This window comes from Mastigoproctus giganteus, chromosome 4 (genome assembly GCF_048544385.1).
Source record: "Mastigoproctus giganteus isolate SK-2022 chromosome 4, ASM4854438v1, whole genome shotgun sequence".
Taxonomy (NCBI): Eukaryota; Metazoa; Arthropoda; class Arachnida; order Uropygi; family Thelyphonidae; genus Mastigoproctus; species Mastigoproctus giganteus.
This window is the reverse complement of record NC_143578.1, coordinates 207,756,058-207,768,169: the sequence shown is the minus strand read 5'-3', so window position 1 is coordinate 207,768,169 and position 12,112 is coordinate 207,756,058. Positions and strand designations below refer to the sequence as shown.

The window sequence follows — 12,112 nt, the reverse complement described above, 5'->3', positions numbered from 1 at the left end:
ATTTTTCATGATTTCATAAATAAATTTCAAAAAATCACTTCAGTGTCTGATGTGGCAATAAGTGCTAAGCCTAGCGTTTTAACAGAGGACAAGTTGTTGGAAATCTCTGATAAGATGCAGCAAAGCCCTTCAATGCCTAGGAGAAATGAGCACAAGAGAGTACCATCTCCATTTTTGCAGCCCACAAAGTTGTGAGAAAAGAAATACTTTTCATAAAAATTGCGTCTGTGCAGTAGTTAAAGGAAACATCGCCAAAACAGGTTTTTATTATTATTTTGGATGGTTTCAAACTTTTGTTCAAAGTAAGGGAATTGATATACTTTTACTGATATACATTTGACTGTAGTGAGGTGTGGTTTCATCTTGCAAGGTATGTAAACTCAATAAACAGTCATCTGTGGACATTAGAAAAATCCCTGTTCACTTCATGATGTGTTGTTTTGTGATCAGAAAATTGGCATTTAGGTTGTGATGTTAAGCACACTGTTTTCCTCCCAGATAAACTTCCATAAGATACAGCTCTGAAATATTGCACCCTTTCAACAAGGTTACACACTGTGTAACGTTCCCAGGGGTTATTTGCAGATGTATTTGGAAACAACTTCGGCAGGAATTTGGCTGCCACAATCACCTGACTTGATGTCACTTGAATTTTTTTCATGTTGGGTAGCAGCAAAATCTAAAAATTTATATAGTTAGGCCGAAAACAATTGAAGAGTTGAAAACCTCAGTATCAAATTACATTACTTCAGTTACACTGGAAACATTAATGACAGTGTTATACGACACAATGGAAAACATTTTCATAATCTTTAATGTTTTATGTGAGTTTTATTAATTTAAACAAGATTAAATTTGAAATAATGAAGTTTGTTTTCATTCTGTTAGAGTATTAGTTTCCCTGCAGTTCCTTTTATAACACTCAGTATTTTCTAGTCGAATGGTTTCTTTGGCCATGGCTTGAACTGGAAATAAATTTTCTTATACTTTATTGTGATAGAAGAGTTTCTCAGAAGCAAGAGAAAGGAAAAACAAGTTAGTGCTTTCATCGTATCTGAAAGTGGTGTGAAAGTTCAGTTATTTTTAAAACTTGGATGGCTTGCAGACAGCCAGCATTCAAGTGTCAAAGGTGATGTAGTACATTCTGGTTTTCATGCATATGGCATGGCCTCTTCATGCTGTTTTAACAAAATATGATTATTTGAATTTGATAGACTGGATGTATTCCAAATTGTCTATGAAGGTTTGCACGTCACATTTCTGGATGCACAATAGTAACTAATGTGCTGTTGTGGACATTGAATATATGGACATGGAATCCTGTGTTCTGCAACACTCCTAGTGTATCTTGATTATTTTACCAGATTAAAAGTAACTGAGAAATGCAATTTCTAAAATTTTCTTGATTATAATTTGTGGGTTGTCTTTTACAGTGAATGAACAGTGCATGAAAGCTGTTGCATGTGAGATGCTGACTGAATAGTACTGATAAGAAATTGCTGTTGGACACTTCATCCAGTGATAAAATAACTTTAGCTCAATAATATGTGCTTATTGTACATCTCTCTCTCTCACTCGCACACTACTTTACGATGATGGACAAAAAACTGCATCACTTGTGCAAATAATGTGTAATACACATTATTTGCAAATAATGTGTACAATGCAGCACAATACACATTATTTTGCAAATAATGTGTATTGTGCTGCATTGTGGGTTGTAGAAATGTTTGAAATGCATTTGTTAGATGGCATATATATCTCTCTGAATGAAATCCAATAAAAAGACTCCACCTGATATAAATATCTTCCCAAAGGGTAAAATGCATAATTAATGGAAATATGAGAAATCATGCAAATGGCAATCATGACAACCAGACAAATTTTATTGCATTTACGTGTACAAACTGAAATGACAAGGTAACGTAATAGTATTATGTACTGTAAATATTTCGTTATTCCTCCTCGAGCTGCAATTACAGCCTTGCAACAATCTGGCATAGAGTTAATCAACTTCTGGATATATGGTTGCCCAATTTCGTGGTACCACACTCTTATTGTGCTCTCCTGCAGCTGAATCTTGTTGGCTTCTTCTGAGCAATTTTAGATGACATTATGTACCAGCAATTTTCAATATGGTTCAAATGTGGACTGTTGCCGGGCCAGTCCAACACTGTAATGCCAGCATTTCTGAAGTATGACTGCACCTTAAGGGAGAAAAACGAGGGGATACATTGGTTTAAGTATGTTTTAAGCCTTGTGAGACAAGAAGACAAACTCATCATTAAATCTAAATAGCATAAAACTTAACCAATTTTGCTGTGTGGCATGGTGCTGAGTCCTGTTGAAAAATGTAGTTTTGGATGTGTGGGTGGTGATCCCTAATAATAGGTTTCAGGCACTCCTCCGAGATAGCAGTGTAGGTTTATGCATTCACCATTCCGTTAATAAACTTAATTTGCCACACCCCTTTGTTATGTATCCCCAGACCATCTGACCGGCGGGGAACTTTACAGTTGGTGTTATGCAGTCAGAATGGTATGCCTCTGATTTTCGTCTTCTAATATATCGCTTCCCATCCAAGCCATTCAGGTTGAATTTCGATTCATCAGAAAAGGTGACGGTGTCCCATTGCTCCTTTGTCCATGAAACGTGCTTTAGCCCAAGCAAATCGCTTCTTCCTCATTTGTTGGGTCAGCAAAGGCTTCTTCTTCTTGGGCTTGACAGGCATGCAGACCACATTCCAAAATCCATCTTTGGAGAGTTCGTGCACTTGTTTCAACACTAGAGGCCATCTCAAAGTCCAGTTTTAGATCAAGAGCACCAGCATGGCGATTATGAAGGATAGCTGTTTCAAATATCGATCTTGCGAAAGCATAGTCACTCTCTTATAGGCCGATCCAGATGTTCTCTCCACATCACCATTTTCAGGCTTTAATTTCAGCACCCAGGATACTGTTGACTGGTGGCAGCTTGTTTTATCAGTGATAGCACACATAGAAAGCCCTTCCTGGGACAGAGCAACAGCTACACTTCTTTTTTTTTTTTTTACCTTGGTGTCAAATTGGAGCCATGTTTACACCTCCACAAAACAGGATACCAATGAGCATGTATACCCTTCCAATGCCGTATTTATAGAAACAGCTGATGTGTTATCTGACCCAATGCCTTTGCTCTGTAATCAAACAATATCTTATACGTTTCACTACAAATGTCACTTTTTTTTAAAGATGATGCAGGGTTTTTTTGTCCGCCATTGTAATTCTTAAAATGGACCTAACAATCGAAATTCATTTCTGTGAATTTTTTTTTTTTTTTTTTTTTGTCCTCGCATTTGTTCCCATTATATGTATGAGGTCAGTTTTTTTTTTTTTTTTTTTTTACTGTTTTGGCATGAGATTTTTTATGGCCGGGTGCCCTTCCTTGACGCCAGCCCTCACCCTTTATCTGGGCTGGGGATATGCGGTGGTCATTCCCTGATCTTCCGCATCCTCCGTATTGGGTGGTCACAGGCTTGAACCCCGGTCTAATCAAGAAGCATTTGCTATGCACTGCTGCTCCTGCCCACCTGGCTATGGAGTCACCATTTCTGTGATTTCATATACTTCTGTATATTTGTTTTTGAAATGGTATGCTATATTTCATTTGTTCATGAAACGTTTTATTCTTATATACTGTTCACTCTGACTTTAATTCTAATATACTCATAGCAGCTGATTAATGAGGGATTTACAACTGGCTTGTGTTTGTTTTTCATGATCATAGTTAGAGCGAACAGGATGTAGCAGTTTTTATTTGTTAAAATTTAAATTTTTAACTGACTTGAACAAATTTTTGCTGACTTTAACAACTCACCATGTAAACTATTAAATTTAAAGTATCTGTTCACATTAATCTTTTATATTTAGGACTAATTCACCACTGCAACAGTCCAGCACTACTAACCTTGGTTCAACATTAACATCCAAGACTCCACTGAGTGTTGAATCTAATACAGTATGTTCCATAAAGCCTCAACAAGTTCAGCTGACACAACATAATCAGATAACTGGTCATAGTTGCTCTGGACCTGTAAGTCCACCACCAATATGTGGATTAGATTCTACAATTCCTGGTGTCAGAACATTAGCAGGGATGGCAAGTTCGGTTCAAGTAGCAAGTATGCCAACCATTCAGAGCCCCCCTACTGTGCTGTTTAATTCTTCTCAACAGGTATATTATTAGAATTATCCTTTTTCATGCATGTTTTGCATCTGAATTGTGGCATTGACATAAGCACATTTAATGCTAACTTGTATTGTATGAGTGCTGTTGATTAATTATTTTTGCTTATCTCTTGGACAACCAAGTTTTTTTTTTTTTTTTTTTTTTTTTTGCTCTCTGCTGACATTGTCACTTCACTGAAAGTGTTACTTGGTAATAGCCATTCAGAATTTTTAGAATATTTTTATTTTTTTCTATTTTCTCTACTATTGCAGTGCAATATTAACACTGGAATTGCCATGTCAAGTAATTCGTAATTTTATAAACTTACTAAAATAATTAAAAAAATTTATTATTAGAATAATTAAAATTTGATTTTAATTGATGGTTTAAACATGTTCACTCCCTTTATTTATATGTGTCAAAAAGCACTAGAAGTCGTATGCCATAATGCATATTGAGCTGTCATTCTTAAGTGGTCAATAAATGTGGCATTAATGTAAAGGCACATCAAATTAACTACTACTCAAATATTGGCACACTGATTGAATGTATAGTACTTAGTACCATCTTAGGGTTGGAGGTTGAGAAGATGAAAGAAGATATTTGTTGACATTAGACTTGAACTTCCATAGACTAATTTTCAGGAAATACGTATGAAGGAAGGTTGTGCCAGAAAACGGCAGTTGAATCAATAAACGAGGAAGATGAAAAATTGGTTCTGTGAGTTTGAAGTTAGACATTAAATGGATGTTGGCTGGTGGCAGCACATGTTCGGACTGTTTTGAAAGAGAAAGTGGGAATTATAGAAGCCAATTCAGAAGAACAGTACCCATGTCGAAAAGGCATGCAGCAGAAACAGTACGTCTATGAGACAATGAGTGGAAAGACTCTGTTAGGGAGAAGTCATTAATTAACCTAACTGCCTTCTTCTGAATGTAATCTAGAAGCCTGAGAGAGGTTTTGGGGGCACTGCCCCAGATGCAGAAAAAATATTCCATGTTAGGGCAGATTTGCGATTTGCACAGAGTGAACAGCTGTTTGGGAGAAAAGTAAGGCTGAGAGCGAAATAGAAAACCAAGTTTTTTAGATGCAGAGGAAGCAATATTTTTAATATGCTTGTGCCAGTAGAGATTACAAGTCAGAGTAATCCCCAATCATTTTGCCTAGAAATCGGAGTGTCACCAAATATAAGCATAGGAGCAGAAGAATCCTTTTTGCAAGAGGCAAGACAAGACTGAGTTTTAGACGGATTGAAATCAACTAAGTTGCCTTTGCCCTGCTGAAGAATTAACTGGAAATCAGCATTTAAGGAATTGATAGCGGATATTTGAGAAGTTGAAGCTGATTGAGCAGGGCAAGGTTTCTCAAAATGGAAAGTGGAATGCAATGTGCTATCATCGGCAAAACTATGGATAGGATTTCCAGTCAATGGAAGGTCATTAATATACAAGAGGAAAAGAGTGGGGGAAAGAACTGAACCTTGGGGGACACCAACATTAGTGGAGAAGTTAGAAGACAGGGAGCCACCTACCATTACCCTCAGTGAGCAATCAGAGAGAAAACTGGATAACCAAATACAAAAAACAGTTTGCAAACCATAAGGTGGAAGCTTATTTAGGAGACCTTTATGCCAAACATGATCAAAAGCCTTTGAGATGTCAAGAGCAACTGCTTGTGTTTCACCAAACTTTACCATTGAATTTGTCCATAAATGGATAATATAAGCCAGAATATCACCAGTGGATCGACATTGACGGAAGCCATACTAGCAATCGTTGATCAGACGGAAAGTTTCTAGGTAGTTTGGTGGTTAATTGATCTTTCCATTACTTTAGAAAGAGTAGAAGTAATTGCAATGTGACAGATTTTTCACCCTTTTTAGGAACTGGCTGGATATGAGCAAATTTTCAAGCAGAAGGAAAAACACCTTTGGAATAAGAAAGTGAAAAAAAGGTGGAAAAGAACAGATGTAAATTCAGGAGCATAGGTTTTGAGAACAAGTGGAGAAATTCCATCAGGACCTCGAGCTTTCTTGCCATCAAGATTCGTCAAAATCCTTCTGCCTTTCTTTTGACAGAAGAGCACAGGAGGCATTGAATGGAGCATGTTGGGAATGGTGGGAGGTGTTTTACCAAGATCATTAATACAGGTGACCCCCGCTTAACGCTGATCATGTGTTCCGGAAAAACGAGCGCTAAGTGAGCGCCGCTTTCCCATAAGGTAACATATGTATTTATGAGCTGCGATCGGTGCCATAGGACATTTCCATAATGAATAATAAACAGTAATGAAAAGATGCACAAATGTCGGTCAAAATATTTAATATTCAAATATTTGCACATATAAAATATTCTGCATTGCATACGTATAATTGTGGTAACTACTTGCGTATCATAAGTAAATTTAAAATTCCAATTAAAATAATGAATTTAATTTAATTGATGAATTTAATCATGAAAAATGTGTGGAAAGTTCTTTTTTGAAAGTTTCGGCTCCTTGATCTGCACTTGTGGCTTCTCCCTGGATTTTAAATCTATTGAACCAGCCCTTACCAGTTTTAAATGGTTCCACTTTTTTTTTTTTTAGGCGAGTTTTCTTCATATTGGCTAATCTCTCTCTCTCTCTCTCTCTCTCTCTCTCTCTCTCTCTCTCTCTTTTTAATATTTAACTTAACTGAATTCTGCATTGGAATATTATCTTCAATAAAATTAAAGTCTTTCCATTTCAATCCTAATAGCCGGTCTAGTCCTAGTTGCTTGCAGTGGAACAGCTATCTTTCCCGCTGCAAAAATTAATTCTTTATTTTTTTTATAATTGTTCTTACAGTTAAAGTTGCAAGTCCTAAATTATGGCACACATCCGTTTGTCATTGACCGGAATCGATTCGCTTCAAAACGTCTAATTTAATTTTCAAATTCAGTCGTTTTCTTATGTTTATAGTCTTCGTACTGCGCCCAGACGTTGTTGCTTTTTCATTCCTGTCAGTCATTATTAGCTCTTCGAAAATGTAACTGTGTTGGTTGAATTAATTACGATACAATGTTCAAGTAAACTTTCCGTTATGCACGATGTCTAATACTCTACTGAGTGATGACTAGACTTCGGACAAATGCACATAACGCAAATATTACAAGCATTTTCTTGATCATTTTTTAAAACGTTGATCTTGGAACTACGTAACAAGTCACTGTACTGAAACTAAATTAGCGTGCGAGAAAATTTCACTGAGCGTGGGAGATGATTTAATGCTGTTTTGCTATTCATTTTCAAGCTATTGACTCCATCAAATGAAACGATTTCGTTAATATGTCAAAAATGTAATCTGTAAAAGAGCGTTATAGTCAGATACGGGTTATAATATAAGAACAGCTTTATAGCGAATCAGCGTAAAGTGAACCGCGTTATAACGGGGGCCTGCTGTACATGTTTTGGAAGAAAAATGGGATGCTAGCAGGTTCAGCTGTATCCTTGGCCGAAGCTACAACAGAACCATCTGGTTTTGACAGAGGTGGGAGCAGAGATGGGCAAGAGTTACGGCCAATATTTTTGGCTAGAGACCAGAATGCTCTGCTACCATTAGGGCAAGATGCGAGTTTTCTACTCTTAGCCTGTTCAAAATATAGTTTGAACTGATTAATAACTGCTTTACAATTGTTGCGAGCTTTGGTGTGGGCAGAAAATGAAACTGAAGAATTGGAAACAAGCCAATTACGATGTGCAACTTTCTTCTTTTGAACAGCCTTAGCACATTTATTGGAAAACCAAAGTTTAGGGAAAGGCAGAGATTTTAAAGTTGATTGTGGGATAAAGAATTCCATTCCTACAAGAATAATTTCACTGACACGATCTGAGCAAACGCTGACATTAGAAGGGACAAGGGACAAGGTATTCTTGTATTGATTGCGGCCTCCAGGGTTACCCCTATATACCGCTGTAGCATCTGTAGGTTATTTATAGCCGGCAAGTGTGTGTAAGTGTGTGTGTGTGTAAGTATATATGTGTGTTGTGATGGTTGTTGTTTGCCGGCCCTGGAGTCTTAGCAGCCGGGAGGCAGGGAGCAAGCTACCTGCGTCCCGACTCCCGTCCCTAGCCACGTGGAGGCGCTCCAGGAACTATCTAAATTACACTTAGTGGGATTCCAACAAGTGGAATCCCGGTTATAGTAAATAATGAATAGGGAGGATAAAGTAGGAGAAAAGAAAGTAGAAGAAGAAATGGGAGCAAAACACTCTCTCAGGAAAAAGAAGAAACAGGAAAGAGGAAAACACTAGTTGGAAAATCTGACATTAGAAGTCAAAACATTTTGAAACAGTAATCCGACCAAGGAAAAGAAGTAAAGACATCTTGCAGGTCATCCCATTTTGGATTCTTGTAATGCCAAACAACACTAGGTTTGGAATAGCCGTGAGATAAAGGCTCCATTGGAGAAGTGACAATAACCAAGTTGTGATCTGAGGTGCCTGAAGGACCACTCACTTCGATCGTATATTTAGAAGGGTTGTTTATGAGAAAAAGATCAAGCGTGTTGGCTGTATGGTTAGGATTGTCTAGTATTCTTGTAGGTAAATGAAGAATCTGTGCAAGGTCATTAGTAATTGCAAAAGCCTCAGCATCTCGACCAGCTGGGTTGTTGTGACTAGAAAACGGACGCCAGCTGGGGTTGTGAACATTAAAATCACCAAGGAAAATTACCTCACTCTTAGGAAAGTTTGGACTGGAGAAAGTCAAGTTGCAAAAAGAGGAAGTCAAAGAGCTCCAAGTGATTAGTGGAGTTGGGGGAACGGTAGAGACAACAGATGAATTTGACAGAATGAAGTAGAGAGATTTTAAGCCAGAGAAGATCAAAAAGAGGAGATTCCAAATTACCATTGTCTGACAGGGTATATCGAAATGGACATGAGCACAAGTACCACCTTTCAGGCGAAAGGAATCATACAGGGAATAATTTGTGCAACTGAGATGAGCAGTAGTTGAATCAACTGATAACTGAGATTCTGTCAGAAAAAAAAAAAAGTACATGGGGTTTGGCAGGCTGCAAGTGGAAATAGACATCGTCGAGATTAGAATTGAGACCACGTATATTTGTGAAATGAATTAGGAAGTGCTTGGGAAGGTTAGATCGTTTTGCAGATAAGTTTACTCTATTAGTTTGACCAATTCGTGGTGTATTCAATAGTAATAAAAAGTGGGGGGGGGGACATACTGTATGAAGTAATGAAATTTTTGGATATGGCGTATACACATGGTAAGAATATACCCAGATCCTTGACATAACGTGGCCTCAACATTGCCCCCCGCATACACACTACTCAGACTTCCTCCAGTCACTATCTGGCAGAGTAGAAGTAGCAAGATTATACACCTAGCTGATTTGGAAGTCTCTAAAGAGTTACCAATAGGTTTGGTGGTCCGATGTACTAACTAGTAGCTGGCCTGCGAACACCGCTTTAGAGCTGTACCCTCGAAATGTAGGGAAGATTGGATCTTGCCATGATGTTCATCATAACCTCAAAAGTTATCAGACATACTGCATGAAGGAAGAGATGGGGAAGGGTTGACAAGAACTTATCTCTGGAGACTAAACATGGTGCCCACCACTTCAAGTCTCCAATGAGCAAAGTGGTGGTATTGCACCGGTTGATGAGTCATCTACCACTTAGTACTGCCTGGTAACAAAGAGGGGGGCAGCATTTCTCCCTGTGGTGTGGGTGCCACACCTTGCCCCCCTTTTGATGTTGGTTCACACCTGGGTGGTCCAAAGTCTTGAAGTGGTCACCCACAGTGTGCTTGCGAATGGTGGTTATACTCAGGATTATTAACAGCCCCACCATCATGGAAGAGCAAGCTGAGGATTTGTCTGTCACAGACCATCCGGACTTCACCAAAATTGGGTCCACTTGACTTGAATATCACCCGAATATCAGTACCATCATCGTTTTAGACTCCCAGGTGGCAAGTACAGCTTGTCTGTGACAACATCAAGGACCATCATTGCAACAATGCTTGGTTTTTGTGTATAGACCTGGTACACAGTTTTATTTATTCTTTGCTACTTGATGATGTTACTTAATGTACATGAGTAAAATTTTTTATAAAAATAGGGTTTGTTCTGATTTACAGCTCAGCACAAAAGTAAGTGTTCACTTTTAGCTACAAATTTCAAACCTTACCTTTTCAACCATTTAGAAATTTTCAGAATTTGCTGGTTTTTAATTCTAGAAATTATGGCAAATTGGGCATTTTCTCCCAAATATAGATGGCAGTGAATGTGTTAGTTTATAATTTGTATTTTATTTATAATTTTAGATTAATTCAGGATTTGAACTGATGAAAGTTTAACTTTTATTACCATTAACCTTCAACAGCATATGGTTTAATTGCTGGATATTGGCTTACTGGTTTCCCAAGAACTGATTTTAAGAGTCTCTCATAATGCTGAGCATCTTCTCTTCTGTATGAGATACTGAAAAATTTTGGAATGCTAATGTTAATACTTGATTCAAACTTTGGAAATTTTCAAGAAATCCAACTTACTTTGGCATGACATTTGTGTGCTTCATTAATTTGTGAATGAATGTTTTTAAATTTTAGTACAGTCCAAAATTACTGGGAAAAAAAATGCCAGTAAGTTTGAACTGAGTTAATTTCCTCATTACATCCAAATATTATTTAAATAACATCACATGGGATTACTGAGTTTATAAAAATCAATTTAAAAGTCCATACTAGCCTTCTTAATTGATAAAGAAAGACAAACTACAAAAGTTTCAAACCATGAATGCATTGGTTCTTTTCGGTATTTAAAAATTGATATTTCAAAATAATGTAAGGCATTAAACAATGGAACCTGGAAAGTAATTAAGCCTTGAGGCTTAAACTTGGGAGATATTAGCTTGTGATCCACTATGTGATATTAGCTTGTGATCCTAGCTATCAGCTCGTGCACCTTTTGGATGTTGTGATTACTGGTTGTTGCTTGGTTAACTCACAGGGTGTTTACTTACCTGCCAGAATTTTAATTTATGCCATTAAATCAAATTATTAAGAAGAATGTATAAAAGGATAAGTGAAAACTGTAACTGTTGTGAAAACCTATGGAGGTGAGTTCAGATCATTTACAGACTGAGAGCTGAATCTGAATTCCACCTTAACCAGAACTTGCTTCACACTTAATTTCTGATTCATGAACTTTGGGATTAGACCTGATTTCTGTAATTTAATTACCCTCCTAAATTCTTAATGTGGAAATGGATACACATTTGAGCAAAATTGCTGATAAAGTCTGTTTTGACTAAATGGGTTTTAAATATTCATACAAGAACATCAGTATTAATGGAGAGAAATTTTTAGTATGAGATATTCCTAATAATACTGCAAAGAATTTCAGGAATTCTCATTTAAAATATGAAAAATCTTTATATAAGTTTAGTTATGGTAGCTGTTTGTGAATAGACAATTATTAATGTGCTAATTTAATCAATATGTAAAAGATAAATTGTACCAAGGGGGAAACCAATGAATTTATTGCACATAATAACAGAAATTGGTAACCTTTGCTTTTGCTGCTATTACTAATTGTACAGTTCAGTGTAAAAAGTGTGGCGATAAAATTCACAGACTGGTACTGTTGCACCATGTTGGACGAGTTCGAAAATAAATGGAAGTGGTATGTTGTAGTTGAAACTTTCCAACAGATGGTGGTAGAGATTGTCCAGTAGACTGACAGATTGAAAGTAACAACCAATTTCATTAGTAGTGTTAACGTTCTGTGTCGTGATTTTTCAATGGAGCAATGAAAAATATCAAATTTTAGCTTTAAAGTGGAAAATTCTGCAACAGAAACATATGAAATGTTAAAAACTGTTTATGGTGATGAAACTTTAAGTTGTACCAATGTTTTTAAATG

The 12,112-nt window shown here is 37.0% G+C and overlaps 1 protein-coding gene across 4 annotated transcripts in view; it reads left to right on the top strand.

Annotated features, from left to right (window-relative positions):
- The window catches only part of LOC150087353 (uncharacterized), a 521,069-nt gene that overhangs the window by 471,930 nt on the left and 37,027 nt on the right, over nucleotides 1-12,112 (top strand). For all 4 annotated transcript variants that reach the window (XM_090371151.1, XM_090371150.1, XM_090371149.1 and 1 more), the window contains one exon: nucleotides 3,909-4,212. In XM_090371151.1, the coding sequence (XP_090227277.1) occupies nucleotides 3,909-4,212 (304 nt within the window). The remainder of the gene's footprint in view (nucleotides 1-3,908; nucleotides 4,213-12,112) is intronic.